Source organism: Salarias fasciatus, chromosome 10 (genome assembly GCF_902148845.1).
Source record: "Salarias fasciatus chromosome 10, fSalaFa1.1, whole genome shotgun sequence".
Taxonomy (NCBI): Eukaryota; Metazoa; Chordata; class Actinopteri; order Blenniiformes; family Blenniidae; genus Salarias; species Salarias fasciatus.
In genome coordinates this window covers 1,516,293-1,541,258 of record NC_043754.1, presented here as the reverse complement: position 1 = coordinate 1,541,258, position 24,966 = coordinate 1,516,293, and the positions used below count along the sequence as shown (strand labels likewise).

Genomic DNA, 24,966 nt, shown 5'->3' with positions numbered 1-24,966 from the left:
GAAGTAAAGCTGAGACGTTGGTGTCTGCAGTTTAATGAGCGCCAGTAGCCTCACACACTTGAACAGTGTGTCAGCTGAGTTTATTTTTATAGTGGCCATACTGAGAGGACGGAGCTGGAACGTTCCATCTTTAGCATTTCGCCTCCTATAGTCCATCATATCACTCACCAGCCCAAAACACTGTTACATAAGGTCCACAATAAATCCATAAGACAGCTTGCTCACACACACACACACACACACACACACACACACACACACCAGCAGCTCCAGCAACTGCATGAGAGACACAGGATGAAAAAACCAAGGTGCTGCCTGGAGGATATGTTGGTTTGGAAACACGACTCAGGGTGATGTGAGGACTTCCTGTCTGGATCCGGTGAAGAATGAAGACTCTCAGTTATCAGTGACGCTTCAGTTCCAGGAAGATCAACAAGTCACATATTATCTATTTAATCTCTGACTGTCTTTGTGCTTTGAATTGTTTTATTCCATTGTTTTATTATTATTTTGTTCATGGTTTGTTTTTCCGACACTTTCTCGGTTTCTGGACTCATTTTATTTTTCACTTTCTAGATGCTCACATCGTGGAAAACGCCACATAAAGTCACTTCAGTGTCAAGACTGTTTGTTTAAGCTGTAGAAAGAGTTGAAGCTCTGAAGCTCCTCCAGAAAGCCCCGATGTTACTGACCCCGTATGACCTTAACGCCGTTTCCTGACCAGTCTAGTTTCTCCAGAAGGGAGCTTCATGCAGACTTCAGCAGCGTTTCTTCCTCCACAGTCTGCAGATGAAGCGTCTCTTCAGGAGCGCTGGTTCTTCAGGGACGGTGTTCTCTGGGAAGAGTTCGTCTTCACAAAGCAAATAAAGAAACGGAGTGCTTCTTCTTTGAAGAGTAAACGCTCTGTCCCACATTCAGACGCCAGGCGGCCTCCTCACCGCCGCCTCACCCGCTAACGGCGCCGGAGCGTCCGTCCCGGAGCCGGAGCCTCCTTTCGCCTTCATGTGAAGCGACCGGCGCTCTCCTGGCGTTCGCGGCTCAGAGAGAAAGAGCAGGGCGATCTTTGATGTGTCGCCTTTGTGAACACGGAAACCTCAGATGGTCAAACTGTGAGCTGTGGTTTCTGAGCCGCTGCTCGCCAGCAACACTCAGAGGATGAAAGTCACAATTTACTCCAAGCTCAAAGCCGCCGAGTCGTCTTTTCCACGGGATCAGAGTCCGTTATGGCATGTCAGAAGAGCCCAACGGCACAGAAGAGTTACATTTTCTGTTTATTTTCTGTATTTTACATTTTAATTTAACTAATTTCAGTTAGAAAATCAGTGATCATATGTGTGTGTGTGTGTGTGTTTGTGTGTGTGTGTGTGTGTGTATATGTGTATGTATGTGAGCCCTCCCAGCACTAAAAGACAGCGAACACAAAAAAAGATGAGAAATGTTTTTTTAAGTAACTTACAACTGATTTTTTTTAAGTTTACAAATCAAAATCAAAGTAGCAACAGCAGCAATCAGTCAAAAGAGAAACATGGAATGTCTGATTTTTTTACAGCCCCAGCAGATACAGTCGTTTGGTTCTCGTAGGTGATTGACAGGTGCCATGTCCCGCCCCCCCCCCCGTGGTTTACTGATCATGTGGGCTAGCTTCAGTTAGTACCACAGGCCGCTGACTTCTGACCAGTAGCGGCGATGTAACGCAGCGGGGCTGCTATTGGTGCCCGAGTTGGGAAGGAGGGAGAAAAAGTCCAACTATGGCGGCGTTAGCATGAACCAGGGGGATGATTCGCTGATGTGCCATGCTCTGTGGCCACGACTTCATCCAAAAATTACCAGACTTCAACGACGTGATGGTTAACCTGCTTGCATCGCAGAAAGGCGTCGATGTGAGCTTCTTTTCGGATAAGGTCGGTCCATGCTGACCTGTTAAAGGACTGACACGCCTTGTTTTTGCTGAGCTTATCTGCTGTCCTGAAGGCGGGTTTGGCTGCATGTCACCAAGCAGCTGCAGCAGGCTGTCTGTGGGCAGTCTGAAGTTGGGTTGGAACACGTTTTGTAGTGCGTCAATGTGTACATGTGCGCGCACGCGTGTGTGAGAGAGAGAGAGTTAGTTGATGTAGAGCACTAAAATAGTGTAGTGTACCTGTAATTGATGTACCTGTACACACACACACACACACACACACACACACACACATATATATATATGTGTGTGTGTGTGTGTGTGTGTGTTTGTGTGTGTGTATGTATCTCACTGCAACCTGCAGATCCGGCCTTTACAGTTTTTGGGGGAGTTTCTCTGGATGATCAGGTGCAAACACCTCATTTTTCCATTCAGGAAACACACACACACACACACACACACACACACACTACTCTGTGAACTTGAAATGTTCTTGTTTTGCTCCATTTCCTGCGAGCGCTTGGCGCCTGACGGGAGGTTACACACACACACACACACACACACACACACACACAGAGCGGAGTGTGTGAAGCTGGCTGTGTGGACTGTGTGTGATAACCTGCACAATAATCAGCTTTTTTCCTTTTTTTCCTCTGGACCGGTTCCTCCCTTTACATCTGTGAGCGTATTAAAACTTGAGGGGATTTCGACGCCTCTGAAGAGATTTCACACTTTAACGTCTGCTGCCAGATTTAAAACACCCCAAATTTAAAAATGATTAACAATAACAAATCGGCGCCTCGTTTTCTTCCATTTTGGTTGTGATAGTATCAGTAAATGTTCTGCCAAGTCTCAGTTCTCCGTGTTATAAATACCCCGGTGCATTGTGGGCCTGCTTCTCTCTCTTTGCGTTTCCCTGCAGACACGGCGGCGGAGCTTCTTTTTTAAATAATGGTTTTAAAAGCTGCTGGTTTAATCTCACATGTTCACATGACTGTCGAGTTTCGTTTCAACGTGACGGGAAGTTTAAACCTCGCGTCGATCGAATCGCCCCCCGCCGAGTTTCCATAAACTCACTCGGATCGTGCTGAAAGTGTGTTTCGCTCTTGGACTGCAGCAGATTTGAACGGTTGCATTTAAAAAAGTGGGTCAGAAACGCTGCGTGGTAAGAAGGTGCAACACGTCTGGTAGCCACTGCTCCAATAATAAAAGCTCCTCTCTGGAATGCTAACTGTCGTTAAGCTAATGAGAACTGAACCAAACCGGATGTTTTAGACGTGATCTTTCAAAACCCAACACTCACCCTTTCCTCGGCCGAAGCGCTTCATTGATGGTAAAGCTGAGTCTGATTTCTGGCTGACAAACAGCAAGGGTGTCCAACACCTGGCCTGAGGTCCATAGTCAGCCAGCTGGAAGGTCCAGAGTGGCCAGAAGACGACCCAGCAGAGAGCAAACCTCTGAAACTATTGTTAAAATGTCAGGATGCTGCAGAACTGGTGGGATCCGGGGAGGATGCGTCTGACTGTCGTCTGCCTGCTCCACTGAAAGACTTTTTATTTGGATGCAAACAAAATGTCCTGCAATGTTTAAAACTTTTTTCGGGAACAGAATGTTCTGGAATGCAGTCTGCAGGTGAGCTCCTGCCGAGCGGCTGATAATGGGATTCTCGGGTTCTCTCCTGCTCGGAGTTGTTTGATGTAGCGACAAACCGCCGCCGCCGCTGCTCTCGCTCTTGATCTCTCCGGGATCAGAGGTGGAGCGTAACATCAGAGCGTTCGCCGGGTTTCCGCCTGTCGCGCTCCGACTTTAACTCATATGTAAAAGTTGTACTTTCGGCCGTCTTGAAAGTGGCGGCGCCGGCGCGGCGCCGTAAATAACGTAACGAGGTGTCGTCAGCCGCTGCCTTCAAGCCATCCATTCATTTTCCAAACAGCGGGAGGAGCGAGTGAAGGTGGCAGCGTCTCCTGCAGGTCGGAGCCTGGCTGAATGTTGATCCAGGTTCACACTGGTTTTACTCTCCCGCTCTGTTTACACTGTAAAAAAAAAAAAAAACAATAATCAGCAAAGTTGTTTAGGGGGAGGTTGTTCTTTATTTTTTCCTCAATTCCAAATAAAAGCCCACCTGTACATCCTTTTTTCTGATTTTCATGATTCTCAAATATTCTTGAGTAGCCACTTCACAGTACTTAGTCCCAGCTTACTCTGGTTGTGTTGCGGAAAATCAGTTTATGCAGCAGGAATGACAAGCGTAGACATGTGGCCATAGATATGAGAATGGATACGAGCATTAGTAACCATTGGAACATACTGCCGTCCATTACACTGGGGCTCATGCTAGTAGCCTGATCTCTGACCATATATCTTGTAGCTCCTGCTGTGTGACGTGATTTTTTGCTGTGGATCCGTTCGGATTTGTAACGCCACCAGTGTGAAATGGGTCTTACTACAAACACAGAGAACATGTTAAACGGGTCTGTGTTTTGCTCAAATCTAGAAAATCTGTCACTGCATGAGACTGAGTGTCATTGAGCTGAACGTTGAAGCTGGGGGTGTAATGATCCGTCCATCGGCCCCGGTGAGCTCTGCATGCAGACGCTCGGCGGTCAGTGTGTGAAGATCTATGGAGGCGGCAGGTCGGACCTGACGTGAGCCTCCCTGCACGACGCCGCCTCGGCACATGAGCCAGTTTGTTGCGTTGTGCTGTGTAGTTCAGCTTCACCCCAGCAGCAGAATAATTCACAGAAACTGATGCTTCACGCAGGACAGAATCGTCCTGAACCGAGAGTTATTGACACTTCAGGCCTGCAGACACACAAACACGACACACATTTGAAACTTGCACAACCAAGGTCTTTGTTATGCAAACAGCAGGGAAGCCGTCCAGACTCCATCCATTTCTAACTCCGTCCTCAAACAAACTAAAGATGCTGACAGTGGATCGAGAAGGAAAACACGGCCGGCGTTCGCAGCAGAAGAAGATATCAAACACGGCGTGTATACACACACACACACACACAGATAACAGCCTGCTGACTTTGGCATGACTTATCTCCCAGCAGCTCCTTCTGCCGAACGCTGAAGGTCTGAAGCGAAGCCCAGGCGGATCCGGGTGATTTATGGCGGCGGTGTGAACACAGACCGCGCTTTCCTCCAGGATGTCTGAACTCAGCTGGACGAGTCTCAGACGGCGTCTTCATCCCAGACGCCGCGTTTAAATATACTTTGGTGGTGTAAGATTAGAGAAGCGCTCCAGGTTTGAATCCGTCCGTCTCCCGTCCTGCCGGGCGGCCCTGAGGGCGGCGGGAGGCTGGAGACAGATTCCAGGAGACAGAACATGTCCTCCAGCCTGGACGCGCTGCCGGGTGTCGTACGCTCACGTATCCTCCTCTCTCTCCCGCCAGGTGCAATGTGGACAGCAAAGTGTCTCGGGTGGCGTGGCTGAACCGGACCACCATCCTGTTCGCCGGCAGCGAGAAGTGGTCCCTGGACCCCCGGGTGGTGCTGATGGAGAACACGGCCGTCACGGAGTACAGCATCAAGATCCAGAACGTGGACGTCCACGACGAGGGGCCCTACGTCTGCTCCATCCTCACCAACAAGAAGCCAAAATCCACGAGAGTGCATCTCATCGTCCAAGGTAAGACGGCGGGCGCGGGTCTGGAGGCCGGCGTTCGGCTCTCGGTCCTGGACCGGGTCTGGCCTCCGGTCTGAGTCTCAGGTCCAGCAGGATCTCCGTCCTCTGTCTCAGGATGGGATGATTAGATGGAATCCAGCAGCCGACAGACCTGCTGCTGAACGGGGATTCAATCTCGATTTAATTTCAGATTGCTGATAGATATTGATTTAGGGGAACAGAACATTATATATATCTAAAAAAAAAAAAAAAAAGCCTCCTGGGCTCAGTTTCGTTGTAAAACCTTCCCTAAATCAACTGTCAGACTTCTGTTATCTTTTCTGATGGAATCAATTTCCTTCACAGTGAGTTTCCACAAACAATTAGCGGCGGCGCCGCCGGGCGACGTCGCGGGTCCGCGTCCTGCAGCCACGCTTAATTGACATGTAATTTAAAAAGAAGATGAAGTAGCTGTATCTGGTGATACGAGCTGGAGTCCCTGTCTGGAGAAAGAACCTCTGAGCTGAGAACTGTAGGTTTCAGTATCAGCAAAAAGAAGGTAGAACGATTCTCAGGAATAAGAGAAAAAGAAAAGAAAGCTTCAGCTGGATCTTCACTTTCTGCAAACGGTAATTAACGGCGAGCGTTTTTCACTCCGTATGATTCATGATGATATCTCATTAACTGCTAATTGGTGCTGAGAAGCATCAGGCCCTGGTTTTAATCAAACAATAGACGGAGCAGATTCTCCCACAGACCGGGACGCCTCGCCTTGCAGCCGCCTTTCCCATGAATCCTCCTCCTCCTCTCCCCTCGGCCTGGAATAACCCGGCCATCTGCAGCGGCGCCGAACGCTCCGCCGCCGTGCGATCCGCAGAAAACATGCAAATGTGGGTTTTGACACATCAGCAGAGCTGTGGCTGCCGAGGCTGTTCACACCGAAGCAGGACGCACCTGCTCCGACAGGCGGCGTGTGCGTGACGGCGGGCGTCCAGCCGCCGCCGCCACTGACCGGCTACAGCTGTCCAATCAGCCTCGGCGTCAGCTCCGCCGCCAGGAGCGAAACGACGAGAGTTTAGTGGGAATTTCTGCCCAGCAGGCGTCCGGTCGACTCTAACGTGTGTCGGTAGAATCCAGGTGAAGTCCAGGAAGGTGATGAAAGCTCTGGCAGAAGCTTGAACTGCTCAGCAGCGCCCCCTGTCGTCACCCTGCAGCGCCCCCTGTCGTCACCCTCCACCCCCCTCAGCAGCGCCCCCTGTCGTCACCCTGTAGCGCCCCCTGTCGTCACTCTCCACCCCCCTCAGCAGCGCCCCCTGTCGTCACCCTGCAGCGCCCCCTGTCGTCACCCTCCACCCCCTCAGCAGCCCCCCCTGTCGTCACCCTCCACCCCCTCAGCAGCGCCCCCTGTCGTCACCCTCCACCCCCCTCAACAGCGCCCCCTGTCGTCACCCTCCACCCCCCTCAACAGCGCCCCCTGTCGTCACCCTCCACCCCCCTCAGCAGCGCCCCCTGTCGTCACCCTGCAGCGCCCCCTGTCGTCACCCTCCACCCCCCTCAGCAGCGCCCCCTGTCGTCACCCTCCACCCCCCTCCGCAGCGCCCCCTGTCGTCACCCTCCACCCCCCTCAACAGCGCCCCCTGTCGTCACCCTCCACCCCCCTCAGCAGCGCCCCCTGTCGTCACCCTCCACCCCCCTCAACAGCGCCCAATGTCGTCACCCTCCACCCCCCTCAGCAGCGCCCCGTCGTCACCCTGCAGCGCCCAATGTCGTCACCCTCCACCCCCCTCAGCAGCGCCCCCTGTCGTCACCCTCCACCCCCCCTCAGCAGCGCCCCCTGTCGTCACCCTCCACCCCCCCTCAGCAGCGCCCCCTGTCGTCACCCTCCACCCCCCTCAGCAGCGCCCCCTGTCGTCACCCTCCACCCCCCTCAGCAGCGCCCCCTGTCGTCACCCTCCACCCCCCTCCGCAGCGCCCCCTGTCGTCACCCTCCACCCCCCTCAACAGCGCCCCCTGTCGTCACCCTGCAGCGCCCAATGTCGTCACCCTCCACCCCCCTCAGCAGCGCCCCCTGTCGTCACCCTCCACCCCCCTCCGCAGCGCCCCCTGTCGTCACCCTCCACCCCCCCTCAGCAGCGCCCCCTGTCGTCACCCTCCACCCCCCTCAGCAGCGCCCCCTGTCGTCACCCTCCACCCCCCTCAGCAGCGCCCCCTGTCGTCACCCTCCACCCCCCTCAGATGGTCTGTGTGTGATCTTCCTGCTCCTCAGTCTCAGCTGAGGTCACCTGGAGCTCCAGTCGTCCTGATCTGGATCAGTCTAGTATCAAAGACACAAGAAGAGGAATCTGGGTTGTTTCGGTTCTTCTGGTGTTCTGGTCAATTATTCATGGGTTTCTGGAAACAGAGTCTCTAAGAGGAGTATGTACGATTTCGTTTTTGATCATCAGACAAACTTTTTTTTTTTTTTTTTTTTTTCGTAGCCGATGTGGAGAAACTCACTTCAGAACATAAAGATGTTTGGTTTCTAGCTGACCAGTCATGGCCTTCACTGTGGATTTTCTGGGGATCTATTGGAATAAAAATGCCTGATTCAATGACACGACTTGGTAAAACAATTCAAAGTCCATAAGAATGAACGAGACGCAGGTTGAGGTTGTGCAGAACAGTCTTTATATAGACTCTTTATAAATGTGGTCATGAACTGAAGAGCAGGTCTTTGTTGGTGGGGTTTAGTTATTCCTGCGTCAGCAGGTGGCGCTGTGTCTCTCTGAGCTCTGCTTCGTTTCCTCTGGAGCAGAAACGAAGCAGAAACTCGTCCCCGGTTTCAGCTCTATGCAGATGATGTGACTCTATCACAGAAACACTTTCCCTTCTATCTGCCTCGAATCGACGGGACTTCATAATTTTTCACATTTTTTCACGAGTCGGCGTTATCGAGCTTCAGCAAAACTCTGCGCAGCCTGAGCGTCTGACGTCACTCCGGTGAGTGTTTTCCGTGTTGGTGAAGCTTGCTGAAGCCTGCGAGCGACTGAAGTGCTTGTTGTCTCTCTCTTGCTATTACTGTTAATTCACGAAGCAATCAAAAATCGGGGTTATTTACGCCCCCGGGACTACTTCGCCCCCGATTGACCAAGCGATCTCTCGTGAATTACATTTCTTCTCCGCCGTTAGCGCCACCGGCGTGCTAACTAGCTTAGCGTGCTAACTAGCTTGGTCCGCCGGGACCGCTATGGCGTCCTCCCCTCTGTCTTCTTTTCTTTCCTGCTCAGTGTGCCGTATGTTGAGTCAGAACCCTGCCTCCCTTGACGATAGGGGTATTTGCGTAAAGTGCAGTGTATTGACAGCGCTGGAGGCCAGGGTAACCGAGTTAGAGGAGCGGCTGCGCAGATGTGAGGGGCAGGGCAGCGCTAGCTATAGCGAGGTAGCGGCAGGGCTCGCAGCCCGTTCCCGCAGTGAGAGGAGTGTTAGCAAGCCTAGCCCCGCAGCGTGTCCCGAGCAGCCGGGACAAGACCAGGACAGTTTTGTGACAGTCCGGAGGAAGGCTAGTGCTAAGCACCGCCACGTAGCACTCCAAGAACCGCTTCACGTCTGCAATAGGTTCTCTCCCCTCAGCGACGACACGCCGGCTGAACTGGACACGCTGGTGATTGGCAGCTCTATAGTTAGAGACGTGAAGCTGCCAGCGGTGAAGGTTCGGTGTTACCCGGGGGCCAGAGTGGGGGACATCGAGGGGAACCTTAGGCTTTTAAAACAGGAAGGTAGGAGATTCCGTCGAGTCGTGATTCACGCAGGCGGTAATGATGCCCGGCGGAGACAATCAGAGGTGCTCAAATTACAAGTAGCCTCGGTGTGTGAATTGGCTAAGTCGATGTCTGATGCAGTAATATTCTCTGGTCCCCTGCCCAATTTGGTCAATGATGAAATGTATAGCCGACTTTCATCATTCAATCGCTGGTTGTCTAGATGGAGTGAGGAAAATGGAGTTATTTTTCTAAACAACTGGTGCACCTTCTGGGGAAAGCCTGGGCTCATCCGCAGGGACGGCATCCACCCAACTTTGGATGGTGCAGCCCTTTTAGCTCACAATATGGCTGATCGGCTTCGAACTCTAAATTGACAATCCAGCTATGAGCCCCGGGCGCAGAGCAGTCGTGTAGAACACTCCTCTGTTGATCTTGTTGATCTCGTCACTAATCCTGCTCCCGGATTTTTACAAGTCAAGCATGGAGGTTTACCTAGGCTAACAGAGACTGAGTCTGTCCAAAGTGCTCAAAGCATTAAAAAAAAGTCAATGGGTAAAAAGCTTAACATCTGTACAAGACAAAATAACTTTTCCAGTAGGAAATACGTAAAATGTGGTCTACTAAACATTAGAGCAATCTCCACTAAATCTCTGTTAGTTAATGACCTTATCGGTGACAATAACATTGATCTCCTTGCTCTAACAGAAACTTGGCTCCAGCAAGATGATTATGTGAGGCTCAATGAATGTACCCCTCCAACCTATGTTAATTTCCAAACAGCTAGATCAACAGGTGGAGGTGGAGGTGTGGCAGTGATTTCCCACTCCAGTCTTCTTCTTAAACCCAAAACTAATGTTAAATTCAACTCTTTTGAAAGCTTAATACTAACGCTTACTTGTCCAAATTGGAAGAATCAAAAAGCTGTGCTATTAATTATTGTGTATCGACCTCCTGGTCCTTACTCTGACTTTTTAACTGAGTTCTCAGAGTTTTTAAGCAATATAGTATTGACTCATAACAAGATCCTTATAATAGGTGACTTTAACATCCATGTGGATGATTCTGGTGATAGTTTGAGTAATGCGTTTATTGCAGTATTAGATAGTATCGGTTTCACTCAAAATGTTGATGAATCCACTCATAGTCACAAGCACACCCTGGATCTGGTCTTAACATATGGGATAGAAGTCAGTGACCTAAATGTTCTCCCTCAGAACCCCATACTCTCAGACCATTTTTTAATTACTTTTCAGGTTTTGATTGAAGACTACTGTGCTCAAAAAGATAAAATTCAGCTGATACGGACATTATCTGAAAAATCTGTGGCTCGGTACAAAGAATTGATCCAGCCTGCATTTGCTGCATTATCTTGTGAACTCACAGAAATGAGCTTATTGGCCAGTGGTGATAATAGTGATCAGTTTGTTGACAGTGCTATGCACTCACTAAAATCTGCCCTTGACGTAGTGGCCCCGTTGCAGCTGAAAACCAATCGACCCAGGCGCGTTGCTCCATGGTTTAATTCTGAAACCCGTGTTCTCAAACAAAAAACTCGGCAATTAGAAAGACTGTGGCGTAAATCTAAATCAGAACAATCTCTGAAGGCCTGGAAATGTAGCTTGCTAAGCTATAAACAAATTCTTTTTAAAGCCAAGACATTATATTACTCTCGTTTAATAGAAATAAACAAAAATAACCCTCGGTTTCTATTCAACACTGTAGCCAGACTGACAACCAGTCATACTGTAGTGGAACCAGTAATCCCAGAATCTTTAAACTGCCATGACTTTCTTAAATTCTTTAATGATAAAATCATAACCATTAGAGGTAAAATCAGTGAAGCGCTTTCCTCAGATCAAGCTCAGGGAATCCAGCCACTGCCTCCACCTGAAATACCTGAAATACTAGATAGTTTCTCATTAGTAAATGGGGCTGAGATTACTTCAATTGTAATGTCTTCTAAAACCTCAACCTGTCTCCTAGATCCAATTCCAACTAAGCTTTTCAAAGATATCCTTCCAGTTATCTTAAATACGATCATAACTATAATAAATACGTCTCTAGAAAATGGCTATGTGCCACAGTCATTTAAATTCGCAGTAATCAAACCACTGCTGAAAAAACCTAATCTCGATCCTGATATTCTAGCTAACTACAGACCGATATCAAATCTGCCTTTTATTTCAAAAGTCCTGGAAAAAGTTGTGGTTAAACAGCTTTACCGCCACCTACAGGACAATAGTTTATTTGAGAAATTTCAGTCAGGATATAGAGCTTATCACAGCACTGAGACTGCGTTAGTTAAAGTCACTAATGACTTGCTATTGGCGGCTGACGCAGGTCTAGTCTCAATCCTGGTTCTCCTAGACCTCAGTGCAGCTTTTGATACAATCGACCACAATATTCTCCTGCAGAGGTTAGAATGTGAGGTTGGCATCAGAGGAAAAGCCCTCTGCTGGTTCAAATCCTATTTATCTAATAGGTACCAATTTGTTCACGTTAACCAACAGTCCTCACCGTGCTCCCAGGTCAGTTATGGGGTTCCTCAAGGGTCCGTGCTCGGGCCAATTTTATTTCTGTTATATATGCTTCCTTTAGGGAACATAATTAGAAGTCACGATATCAATTTTCATTGCTATGCAGATGACACACAACTGTATTTATCTATGAAACCTGATCAAACTAATCAAATAGACAGACTCAGTGACTGTATCAGAGAAATTAAAACCTGGATGACTACGAACTATCTCCGTCTGAATCCTGGCAAAACAGAGGTCATTATACTAGGCCCCCATAAACTGAGAGAGTGTCTATCCAAACAGATTATTACCTTAGATAACGTCAGTGTATCCTCCTCCTCTACTGTGAGGAACCTCGGGGTCTTATTTGATCAGGATATCTCATTTAAAGCACACATCAACCTGGCTTGTAAAACAGCATATTTCCACTTGCGCAACATAGCTAAAATAAGAAACATTTTACCTAGAAGCGATGCAGAAAAACTCATCCATGCATTTGTTTCTGCGAGATTGGACTACTGCAACTCCCTTCTCGCAGCCTGCCCAAAAAGTGTATTAAAAAACTTTCAGTTGGTTCAAAATGCAGCCGCCAGATTATTAACTGGAACTAGAAGACGTGAACACATTACTCCCGTTCTAGAATCTCTTCACTGGCTTCCAGTCGAGTTTAGAGTTAGATTTAAAATCCTTCTCCTCACTTACAAAATCCTAAATGGGATGGCTCCAACCTATCTCCAAGATGCTTTAACGCCTTATCAACCAATCAGAGCACTTCGCTCTCAAAATGCAGGGTTACTGGTGACTCCTAGAGTCTCTAAATGGACACTAGGTGGAAGAGCCTTTAGCTATCAGGCACCATTTTTATGGAACCAGCTTCCAAGTGGTGTCAAAGAGGCAGACACAGTCTCCACATTTAAGGTTAGGCTCAAGACGTTTCTCTTCGATGCAGCCTATGATCAGGTCAGCTAGGGATTCTAAACTAAACTAAACTAAACTAAACTAAACTAAACTAAAACAAACCAAACCAAACCAAACCAAACCAAACCAAACCAAACTAAACTAAACTAAACTAAACTAAACTAAAACAAACTAAACCAAACTAAACTAAACTAAACTAAAACAAACCAAACCAAACTACAGTAAACCAAACTAAACTAAACTAAACTAAACTAAACTAAACTAAACTAAACTAAACTAAACTAAACAAACCAAACCAAACTAAAGTAAACCAAACCAAACTACAGTAAACCAAACTAAACTAAACTAAACTAAACTAAACTAAACTAAATTAAATTAAATTGAACTAAACTAAACCAAACCAAATTACACTAAACAAAATTAAACTAAACCAAACTAAATTAAACTAAACTAAACTATACTAACTAAATACTAGTTTAAACAGTTAAGTATCCACAAAGCTGCCCCAGGAGCTAGAATGCTGTGGGAAGTACGGTGCACTGAGCCCTATCCTCTAATGTCTGAATGTTCTTCCCTTTAGTCCGTTCATTGCTTTTCACCTGCTGTCCCCCCCTTCGAGGGGGAGTCTTCTCCAGTTTCAGTTGCTGACTCCACTATTACGAAGGCCTATGAACAAGCTCCGTCCGGACCGGGAGGACACCCCTGTCGGTCCTGCCCGTGGACTGGCTTCGGTTCTACTGCTGGGATCCGTGGTTCTTGTGCTGGACCGTCCAACGGACTGTCCTCAACATTGTCCTAGGCTTTACTTCTTATTGTCTCATGCTAGCTGTTGCCAAAGCTGTCCGTCCCTGGGAGAGGGATCCCTCCATACTGTGGTTCTCCCCAAGATTTCTTCTTTTCCCACTGGGTTTTTGGAGTTTTTTCTTGCCGGATGTGAGGGTCTAAGTCGGTGGTTGCTTCGTTCTGTCTCGTTACTGTAAATATTGACATATTACCATTATGCTTATTCACTGTTTTTACTTTTACCGACAAATGTAACATCTTGAAGCCCTCTGAGGCAACTGTTGTTGTGATACTGGGCTATACAAAAATAAATTGATTGATTGATTGATTGATTGAAAACGAAGATCGAAGCCGATTGCTTGATCTCCGTCAGGGTGATAGTCTGATAGAGTGACGCTTGGTTCCAGGTCCTGTTCTTCTTATTCAGGTAAAGAAGATGCAGGGAAACTCTGCCAGAGCAAACGGTTTCAGTTTTTACAGGAACAGAATGACGGCTTCAGAAAGTTCACCAGTCGTTCTGTTTTCGTTCTCTTCTTCTTGTGGGAAAGTTGTGCTCATCTGCATCATTAGCGTTCCTCTGGATCTGTTGTCTCTGCTCAGGCTGCTAGCTTAAATATGCATGAATCTTCACAGAGCTAGTTAGAGCAGGCAGCTGCCAGACAGCCAGTCTGTAATTTCCACCGAGCTGCTTTGTGCTTTATTAGTCTGGCCCTGGCGCTTTCTGCTCGCCTACACCATCAAAAACAGATATTAACCGGTGTGTTATTGATCTCTGTCAGTCCTCATCATGTCCCACAACAGTAAATCTGAGTCTTCATCCCCGATTTGGTTCATCAGACCTCCGGTGAGTTTCCTCCTCTCGTCAGGATGTGTCAGTGACAAATAAATCCTGGCAGAATGAGCTAATTACCGTTTTTTAAAAGCATGCGTCAGGCCTTTCTTTTCATCCTGGATGTTGTAAAATGTCACATCAAATCCCGTCTAATCAAAATGAACAAAACCTCGATGTGTGCCGTTAAAGAACTGTGTCAACGGCTGACAGATGGCAATTTGCTCCTTTTGCAAAACCTTATTGATTGACTCCAAAATCAAGAGTGTATGGGAGGCTGGTGGAGGCGAGACAGATCAGACCGGAGGACCAGGACGCCTCCTTCAACACCGAGTTACATTCAGAGAGAAACATGCTCCTCAGAACTGGGTGTAAAGCGAGGACAGACTCACCTGGACGGGCGAGGACGGGCTCAGATGTTGACTCAGTAAACATGAATCATCCTTTTGGGACAAGGCGCCGCTTTTTATGTATAAGATTTAGAGCAGGGTTCTGCAGCCTTAATTTTTTTTTTTTTTTTTGTACTTTCACCAAGTCTGGAGCCAAAAAACACTTTTTAACCTTTAAAATGAAGCGACTGGAGCTCAGGATGTATATATATATACATATATATATATATATAGTTTTGATGCAAAAACAAAACTATATCTTGTTATGATTCTTTCATTAACTACAGTTCAGAATTGTGAACATTTTTATAGTCAACCTATTGTTGTACCTGATTTTAACAGTTTTGCTCCTTTTTTCAAGGTTTTTTTGCTGATAATTTTGAAATTTTAGCAGTTTTAACAATCGTACCTCTTTGTAATCAGTTACATGTCAGGTTTTATTTCAGCCGTTCTATCATTTCTCCCTCCACTTCTTGTGGTTTTAGCTATTCTTCCCAATTTTACTTGAACCTTTTTTGAACCAAGAGTGACGGATCATTTTGGAAAGCACTGCTGTGTCTCACTGTGATACAAATAAGTTAAATGCTTATTCACGTTTCGTGTTGTAAAAGCTTCATGGAGCCGCTGCAGAGGGACTGAAGAGCCACATGAGGCTCCAGAGCCGCAGGTTGAACACCCGTAGTTTAGACAGTAGTACTACTACTGGGCTGCTTTCTGTGATTTTAAACTACCAGACGTGCTCCAGACGTGGTAGAAAGAGAAACTGCTTATCGGTGAAAGTCAAGCCCGTGGTCTGAAGAGGCTTCCTGTGTCCTGATAGGATCGCTGAAGATGACATTTGTACTTGTGAGAACCGGAACAAACGGCGACTATCAGCTCGGTCCGTGGTGTTTTCCTTCGACTCTCGGGTGTGTTTGATGCAAACCGATTAGATTCTGATTGATTTGAGCTCTTCATCTTTATCTGTGATGTTCAATCTCTCCGGCTTCCTCACTGCCAAGATCCACCAGCATGATCCAGATCAGATAATGGAGAAAATATGAATTCATGACGGAAGTTCAAACAAATGAACTGTCAGATATTAGCGGATAATATCCCCGTTAGCCCTGGATTCTCTGTCTTCTGTTTTCATCTGGCTCCTGGAGGACTCTCAAGCTCATCACATTCATGGACAATTTAAATTTCATTTCCAATTATTTTCTGCCATTTACTCCTAGAAAGTTCCATTTTACTCTCCATCCAGCCGTCAGACCGGCTGCTCTGCGTTTTCAGTCTCTGCTCTTGAAGCATCTTGGTTGCTCGTTGATCGATCGAACTTTGATTCCTGATTTGACGCTGAATTCCAGTGGAAGCCCGGCTCTGATCCGGATTGTGTTTTATTCTGACATGTGGCGATTTAATCTTGACTCTGAGGGGTTCGGTGACAGGCGGTCCACACGGCGCCCGGGGTTCGCATCACGCTGTGCTGTCGTGGTCAGAAAAACTAATCAATCCATCCTGATTGGAGTCTCTCAAACACACGATCAGTCCGTCCTTCTCAGCTTGTCCTGATTTTCAGTCACGTTCTGTTTTTTTCCTGAAATTTATTCATCTGTCCTGCAGCTTCCAACACACACACACACACACACACACACACACACACCGGGCCTTGGGGATGAATGTAGAAAGTGTCTCCTGTCTCCAGTTCTTCCCCCTCAGAATCACTTTCTTCGACCTTAAGCTGGTTATAAAAATTAAAAAATGGAAATCGGGCCGAGCGAGAGTGAGCGAGTGGACAAATGTTCAGGATTGGCTGATACAAATGAGAGATGTCTTTTTTCTGCCCTCTCACGCCGTGGATTAAAATCCCCCTCAGATGTTTTTTTTTTTTTTTAGATGTGGTGTCCTTGAGCAGGAGGAACGTCGACGCTTTCATTTTCAAGGATATAAAAAAAATGGCCGCTCGGCCAGTGACTATGTCCCTGATCTCTCCCAGAATCCACGTTGTTGTGTGGCATTGTGGGAACGGAGGAGACAGAGCCCCTGTAGTAACTCTGCTGTGTTGTGTTTGTACCTGAGAGCGATGCGTGAGGAGGGCGGTCATGGCGGCGGCGGCGGCGGCGGCGGCGGCGGCGGCGGCAGGATATATATGCAGATGGTTTATCCTGCTGAAGAGCAGCCTACTGCCGCGTTGCTCCTGTGCTGACGGCGCTTGAAGCCCCACCGCCCGGCGCATGATGAAACGCCGCGTTAGCATGCAACGCCGTCGGCGACGCTCCCCAAACTTGGTGGGAGTTCGGTGTTGCTCCACAGGAAGCGGTGCAGCGTCCCGTCGCCCCCCGGAGGCGGCAATGACTGAACGAGGCGAGGCGCTCGCCGCCATCTTGGTGGCAGAGACGGATCAGGAGACCCGGGGGGGGGGCGTCAGCAGGGCCGCTCGGTCCCTCGGGGCCGCTCAAGGTCGCTCGCCTCCCCGACACCTCAGAAATGGAGATCGGCGTTGAACCGGCGCCCGGAGGACTCTGGAGGCCGGCATCAATCAGACCGCTGACCTTGTCAGCCGAGACCCTCAGGAATACAGGGCAGGTGCTGCCATGGCGACCACTCACAGGCGGCGGACGGATGGCGGCGGCGCGAGGAGGAATGATATCACAGGAGCGCTGCAGAGCCTGTTCTCCAGGACCGGAGGAGGCAGAGCAGGGACCAGCAGGGACCAGCAGGGACCAGCAGGGACCAGCAGGGACCAGCATCCAGCAGCTGTGATCCAGCTTTAGAGCTTCTTGTCTGATCAGCGAAACAGTGGCTCCTGGACTCTGGACTCTGGACTCTGGACTCTGGACTCTGGACTCTGGACTCTGGACTCTGGACTCTGGACTCCGGACTCCGGACTCCGGACTCCGGACTCTGGACTCCGGACTCTGGCGGCTCCTCAGCAGGACGGGGATGTTTCACACGGCCGAGGATGAAGAAACTCGTTTCTGTCAAAGCGTTAAAGTCGGCCTCAGCCTGGTTTTATTTCAGGAGACAGAACTAAACGATGGATGAGTTACCACGCTCACGGACCGGGTCCTGGTCTTTTCTCCATAGACCGGGTCCTGGTCTCTTCGTCACAGTCCTGGTCTCTTCCTCTTGGACTGGGTAATGGTCTCTTTCTCATAGTTCTGATCCCTTCCTCGTGGACCTGGTCCTGGTCTCTTCCTTACGGACCGGGTCCTGGTTTCTTCCTCGTGGACCTGGTCCTGGTCTCTTCTTAATGGTCCTGGTCGCTTCCTAGTGGACCGGGTCTCTTCCTTATAGATTGGGCCCTGGTCTCTTGCTCTTGCACCCGGTCCAGGTCTCTCAGGTCAGAAGGTCACTGGGATGAAAACCAGGAACTCCGTCTGTTTGCAGACGACTCTGCTGTTTCTCAGCTCGATGCTCGAGTTCAAACCTGCAGGCCGGAGGACCAAACCGTGGCTCTGGTTTGGTTACAGTAAAGAAAAAACACTGGAGTGAGTTAGAAATAAATCCTGGTCTGGATCGTGTTCCTCCGTCCTGCTCTCCTCCGTCCTGCTCTCCTCCGTCCTTTTGTTTCGTCCTCCTTCTTCGGTTCACTTGTTTTTCCTCCAGACAGCAGAAGTGTTCTCAGCAGGCCTCTTTGTGGAATCAGCCTTCATCAGACTGTTTCTCCTCCTTGTGAAGATGATGAGTCATAAACTCGCCGTTAAAGTCCGCCGCCGAGGCTCCTTCCAGAGACCCGGGTTTTACCCAGCAGGCCTTGTTTCTGTTTTCTGCCTCTTTGTTTTTCAGCCTTTTCTTGCCTCGGCTGGTCGGTAAGGAGGGAACCCGTCCCCCCGCCGTCGGCTGCTGCTGAGCGCAGCGGGCGGCGCCTCGATCCGATCCGATCGCTTTGTGTCTCCGGCTCTAATGGTCCAGGAGGAGAGCAGGGCAGGACTCGGTCTTTCCTCACTCATCCTGTCCTCAATGTTCCAAACTGCTGATTCGGCCGAGAAGCAATGAGAAGGAGGTGAACCACTCCGCGTCCGACCAGAGGACTCCGGAACGCTGTCCAGCACGTCTCGCACCACTTTCAGCAGTGTTACTGACCTTTGACCTGCCAGATCCAGTCCCGACGTCGCGCCGGCAGTGAGTGTTTGTTTGGTTCAGCAGGATCCGCCTCACTGCTGAGGATGAAGCGGCGGCGGTGGAGCTGTGGGAAGGATTCTCTGTACGGCGGCTCGCTGCACTGTCTGAGGCTGAGCTGCTGGACGGGTCTGGTGCCTCCTCCGTACCGGTCAAACCAGCTAAGCTCTCATTTTTATTCCTGAACAGCTGCTGAGGTGAACGTCGCTGTTTTCTTAGATTTCAGGAGACGCCATTCGCCCCTCTTGTTTCAGCTCAGGAGCAGGAAGCATCTGTAATAATGTTAATGGTTTTTCAACCATCTTCCGTGGGAACCTGTCGACTCCTCCTGGACCGTCTAAACACTGCCTGCTCATTTCAGTGTTTCAGACCTTCACACACACCCTGCGCTCACACCGGTTGGAGAAACGGGGTGTTTTTCTCAAGGACACCTGAAGGCCACGGTTTTACATTCCGGTTCGGTTTTGACCCGCGGCAAACACACATCAGCTGACTGAAAGCCGAGAACAAAACAAAGCAGCAGAACTGACATGTTTACCGTCTCCTCTCATATCTTCTGCTGTCAGTCAAACTTTGAGTTTCGGTTTCCTCGACTCGCGTTCGGTCTGCAGCACCGGAGGAATTCTGGGTTCAGCTTCAGATTCCTGAATGATTTCTCAGATGAGAAGAAGAGGCTGGAAATGAATCCATCGGTGACGGAACGGCAGAACATGTCTCCCCTCAGCTGATCTGCCCCCTGCAGGGCAGATTCCCTCCCACACCTGAAAAAGTCCAATGTCAGTGAAACAAGAGTCTCTAAATGTTTTAATGGAGGATTGAACATCTGGAATCCAGAATGCCGGAGATAATCTGATTACTTCCGTCTGTAACATCAGCTTCGTCCACGAGAACCTCGTCTCCCTCCAGCTTGCCGTCATTATTATCATCCTTCATCGTCACTTCCTTCTTCTCGCGGTGACAGACGTTTCCATCAGACGTCCTGAAGTCTTCACGGCTGAGTTGACGATTGCGCTGCCGTCTGAAGACGAGTTAACCGACGATCAATATGTCTGATATGGAAAGAAGAAAGCGGAGTCAACATTCAGGGACAGGATGTGAGCAGCTGTAAGGCCATCTTCCGATGAGCTCTGATCATGAGTCTTCGCGCCTTCGCCTGTCCGTCTCCGTCCTCCGGACCTCTGAAGCTGTTCCAGCAGCCGCTGGTTTTCAGAGTCCTGGAAGGTTCCGGTCCGGCCCTCCAGGTCCTGGTTCATCCTGAACCCTGGCTGTCCGTGACCCCCCAGCCGGTTCTCCTCTCACTGTGACTGATCTGTCGCCATAGCGACCTGCCAAACCGGCTCAAACCCTTCAGCCTGTCCAGGTTACGACCATCTTCAGTCGAGTTTGAGTGAATCGTTTTTACTCCTCAGCAGCCGATCACACCTGGAGGAATCTCCTGTTCCTCCCACCGCTCCGCTCAGGCTGCGCCGCTCCGCCGCCGCCGCTGCACTATCACCGCCTCACCACCACCGCTCTGCCGCCGCACCACCACCGCTCCGCCGCCGCACTATCACCGCCGCACCACCACCACTCCGCCGCTGCACTATCACCGCCTCACCACCACCGCTCTGCCGCCGCACCACCACCGCTCCGCCGCCGCACTATCACCGCCTCACCACCACCGCTCCGCCGCCGCACCACCACCGCTCCGCCACCGCACTATCACCGCCTCACCACCACCGCTCCGCCGCCGCACTATCACTGCCTCACCACCACCGCTCTGCCGCCGCACCACCACCGCTCCGCAGCCACACTATCACCGCCTCACCACCACCGCTCCGCCGCCACACTATCACTGCCTCACCACCACCGCTCCGCCGCCGCACTATCACCGATCCGCCACCGCACTATCACCGCCTCACCACCACCGCCTCACCACCACCGCTCTGCCGCCTCACCACCACCGCTCCGCCGCCGCACCACCACCGCTCCGCCGCCGCACCACCACCGCTTCGCCGCCGCACTATCACCGCCTCACCACCACCGCTCCGCCGCCGCACTCGGACGACCTCCTGTCTGCTCTGGAAGCCGACGCCTCCTGGAATGAGGTCGTGACCTCCAGACCCACACGGTGCAGAGTTTACCCAGCTTAAAAAAAAAGGTAGTTGGCACTTGTTCTGCAACTTGATGGCAACTTCTTTGACCAGTCGCACGTGAAGCAGTTGAGGCACTTACTAAAGGTTTCTTCCTTATGTCTGAATTCTTGCTTTTTGTCGCTTTGGACAAAAGCGTCTGCTAAATGAAATTGTAGAATTGTAGAACTGCGCTGCGATGCGTCGCCGCTCGTTTTCCTCCACTGTTCTGAGCAGGTCTGGTTTTAAAACTCTGAGCTACGTCGTCAACTCGGCCGGAGAAAAGTTATCAATTTGGCTAATTTCCTCTCTGACTTCTAACAGCGGCATGTCGGCCGACTCGCTGCATCCGGACGGCGCCGCGCTGAGACCAAAGCGATCCGACGGGATTTTCATGAACGATCACGACATTGAGCGACGTGATTTATCAGAATTCCAATCCCGACTCATTGACGGATTACAGAATGAGCTCTCAGGTGTGACGGCTTCATTTTCGACCCCGTTACGGTTTGGGGGTACGAGCAGGACGGCGTCGCCTCCTCCCACATCAGCCGTGTTGGGAAAACGCCTTCTCCGCCGCCAGTCTCCATCCCGCCGCCTCGGTCAGTATCAATCAGCTGAAATTAGTTCCTGGCTGCGTTATTACCCGGCTGCCGTCTGAAGCGTTTGTTTACTCCTCGCCGTTGCTCCTGATGAGCAGAGCGTCGGTCGGCGCCGCGCTGGAGTTTGAGCCGCTCGGCTAATTGTTCGTGTCCGTCTTTATTTCAGGCCTGTCAGGAAATCAGCTCCGTAATTTCGAAGCGATGCAGCTGAGAGTGACGTGCCGCTCGAAGCCTTGCTTTCCATCATTACCTGAAACATTAAGTGGTATAAACCTTGGAAACATTCCGGAGAAACACCGTCACATGAACCGATTTTATCTGGGTCCGTTTACAGATGTGTCAAGAAAGTACAAACACTTTAGTTCAGTGGAATTTTTCAAGCTGCTTTTACTCCTTACAATTGGACATATTTATCTGTATTTTCTTCTCCTTATATTTATTTCTCTTATTTAATTTAGGCCCCTTTTTCAGTGTTGAAAAATAGAAAACACCCAAATGAAATCGAATAAATTTAACTGTGATTGGATGAGAAGTATGAACAGAAACCATGCTGACTTTCTATTGGTTTATATGAGATTGATCGCCCCTGAACATGAATTGCAAATACAAATCACATCACTCAAACAACAGCAGAAATAATTGGAAAAACGAAGAATGAAAACCTTTCAAGTTTGTTAAAAGCATCAGATTGATGAGTCTATTTCAGGTTGTGCTTTCTAAAAAATGTGTTGTTAATGGTGGAATCTGTTTTTAATGTTGTTAGTTTTGAAAATGTCTGGACAGATCAGCTTTTATAAGATTGTTAAGATGAGAAGCATTTCCTCACCTGGTGCCCTGGAACTTTTATTTACGGACTTCATTCAGAGTTATTTTCTGTTTAGTTTTTTTGTTTTTTTCTGGAATCTTAACTTCTGCTGTTGCTTTTCTTCTGACCAAGCAATTAACAGACATCACCATCTAGTGGCTTCATAAAACAGTGATTCATGCTTCATGAAGCTTCAAATGCCCACCACTAGCTGTAAACCATTCAGTGTGTTTAAGACCGGATTCTGCCAGAAATATCATATCGTACATGAACAGTTTCATTACTTTCTATTGTAGCTGTAAAAGCCTTGAAAATCCTGTGGAAGTTTTTAGATTCACACAACACAATGGTGGTTTGGTCAAGCTGAAAAAGTCGGCACCATGATCAAGAAAACACAATGAGTGTGTTGATAACACTCGTCTCCGTGAGTCCAGGTTCCAGGAGGAATACTCAGCCTGCAGGTTCAGTCCTCTCCATCACACAGATCTCTTCATGGCTGCAGGAGCTTCAACAACCTCAGAATCAATAAAAAGAAGTCCATCAACTCCAGCCTCTGGGGTTTCAGCACCAAAGTGTGAATTAAAAATGCTCCTCAAGAAATAACTAAACTATTGATGTCCTGTGCTCAAATGAATTGATTTTCCCCGTCGGTGGTTCAGCGTCTCTCCAGTCCCCGACCGGGAAGCCCCTGCATGGAAAAATGTTCCCGGCTAATTTCCATTACGTACGACAATTACTTCAGTGACCTGGAGGCACAGATCAGGCGTTCTGATGGGAACAGCAGAGAAAATGTCCATTAAAAAATTCATCTCCATTAAAAGGTGATGAATAATTATTTCAGTGTTTTAGCCGTTTCCAGGTGTTCGGGGTCGTCAGGAGCAAGATAAACGCAGCGTTAAAACACTGTTAAAGGTGGTTCAGCGGTGTGCAGGACGCACACACACACACACACACACACACACACACACACACACGCACACAGAAATACAGACCCATGCAATATGACATACACACATATTTAGCCGTTAAAGTGGCGCTGTCCATGGTCCTGAAGCAATATTTGCATACAGTTACTATGTGCACTGCTTTCCTCACACACACACACACACACACACACACACACACACACACACACACACACAGTCTTGTATTTCTATCCTTGTGGGGACCGTCCATTGACTCCCATTCATGTCTAGCCCCTAACCCTGACCCTTACCCTAACCCTAACCCACACCACAACAAAGCCTAACCCTAAAGAAATGTTTTTGCACTTTTACTTTTTTCAGTAACAACAACATGGCCAAGAAAACACTGTTTCTCCTACTTAGGACCGGAAAAAGGTCCCCACAAGGCACGTCGTTCCACGTTTTGCTATCCTTGTAGGGACATTTGGCCCCGACAAGGATAGAAATACAAGAACACACACACACACACACACACACACACACACACACACGCACGCACACACACCCATACAAAATGACATACACACTTACTTACAGTAAAATGGTGCTGTCCATGGTCCTGAAGCAACAACACACAATTACTATGTATACTGCTTCCCTAACACACACACACACACACACACACACACACACACACACACACACACACACACACACACACACACACACACACACGGGGTGATATTGTGAGGACTTCCTGTTTGGATCCTGTGCAGAATGAAGACATTCCACACACCTTAAACTCATCAGTTTTTCAGCATTCAGCAGTGAGTGAAGACCTGGAGAGTTAAATCTGCACTCCAGTCAGTCAGAAAACATTCATATCTCATGTTTAGTGATGTTTTGCCTCGAGGAGCTGAGCGTCATGCTGGAATCTCCTCAGGTAAGATCCGTATGGAAGGAAGAATCTGAGGTTAAAGGTTCTTTAGACCGGGGAACCTCGGTCTTGAGGTCGATCAGTGGGCCGACTCAGCAGTGGTTTCAGCACGTCTGACTCTCAGCCGCCTGCAGTTGGACTTTATCCTCAATATTCTGCTGCTTCTCCTTCCTTTAGTCGTTCCTGTTGGCTGATTTAAGGAAATCCAGAGGAGCCCAGATGATCTGCTGATTAGAAGATGCTAAAATGCGAATGTCAAGCTGTCACTCTGTGACAACCCATCAGATCTCAGTTATTTCCTCGTCTTTCCTCGACACCAAGCTCAATAACCGCTGGTTTCTAACTTTAAACTTCAACACTACATTCGACTTATAAATGTAGCCCTAATCTAATTCTTTAATTACGATTTCAATTAGTTTCAATCAATATCCAAGACGACAAACACCCGACTGGCTTAAGGCCTCAGTGTGCTTCCCCGTCGCAGCGACGGCGTTCCTACGCCGGCAACCCTACGCCGCCACTGAACATATCTTGCTTCTGCATCAAGGGAACGCCCTCCTCTGCAATTTCACCGTGGCGGTTTCTTTGTTTCGCAATCGGCAGTCACAACAACAATGCGGCTTCCGTAGCTCCGGCTTTACCTAGACATAGATCTATAGACATAGATATCTAGACACGCTGCACTGACCGAACATATATCTGCATATATGACATATCTGGCGACACCGGGCTGTGGTGGAGGAGAGGCTGAGCGGACCGTGATGAAATATTGGTGAAACTAATTAACTTTTGGACGATTAAAGCCGTTTTAGGAGCG

The 24,966-nt window shown here is 49.0% G+C and overlaps 1 protein-coding gene across 2 annotated transcripts in view; it reads left to right on the top strand.

Moving 5' to 3' along the window:
- The window catches only part of opcml (opioid binding protein/cell adhesion molecule-like), a 372,753-nt gene that overhangs the window by 248,089 nt on the left and 99,698 nt on the right, over positions 1-24,966 (top strand). For both annotated transcript variants that reach the window (XM_030101011.1, XM_030101010.1), the window contains one exon: positions 5,299-5,534. In XM_030101011.1, the coding sequence (XP_029956871.1) occupies positions 5,299-5,534 (236 nt within the window). The remainder of the gene's footprint in view (positions 1-5,298; positions 5,535-24,966) is intronic.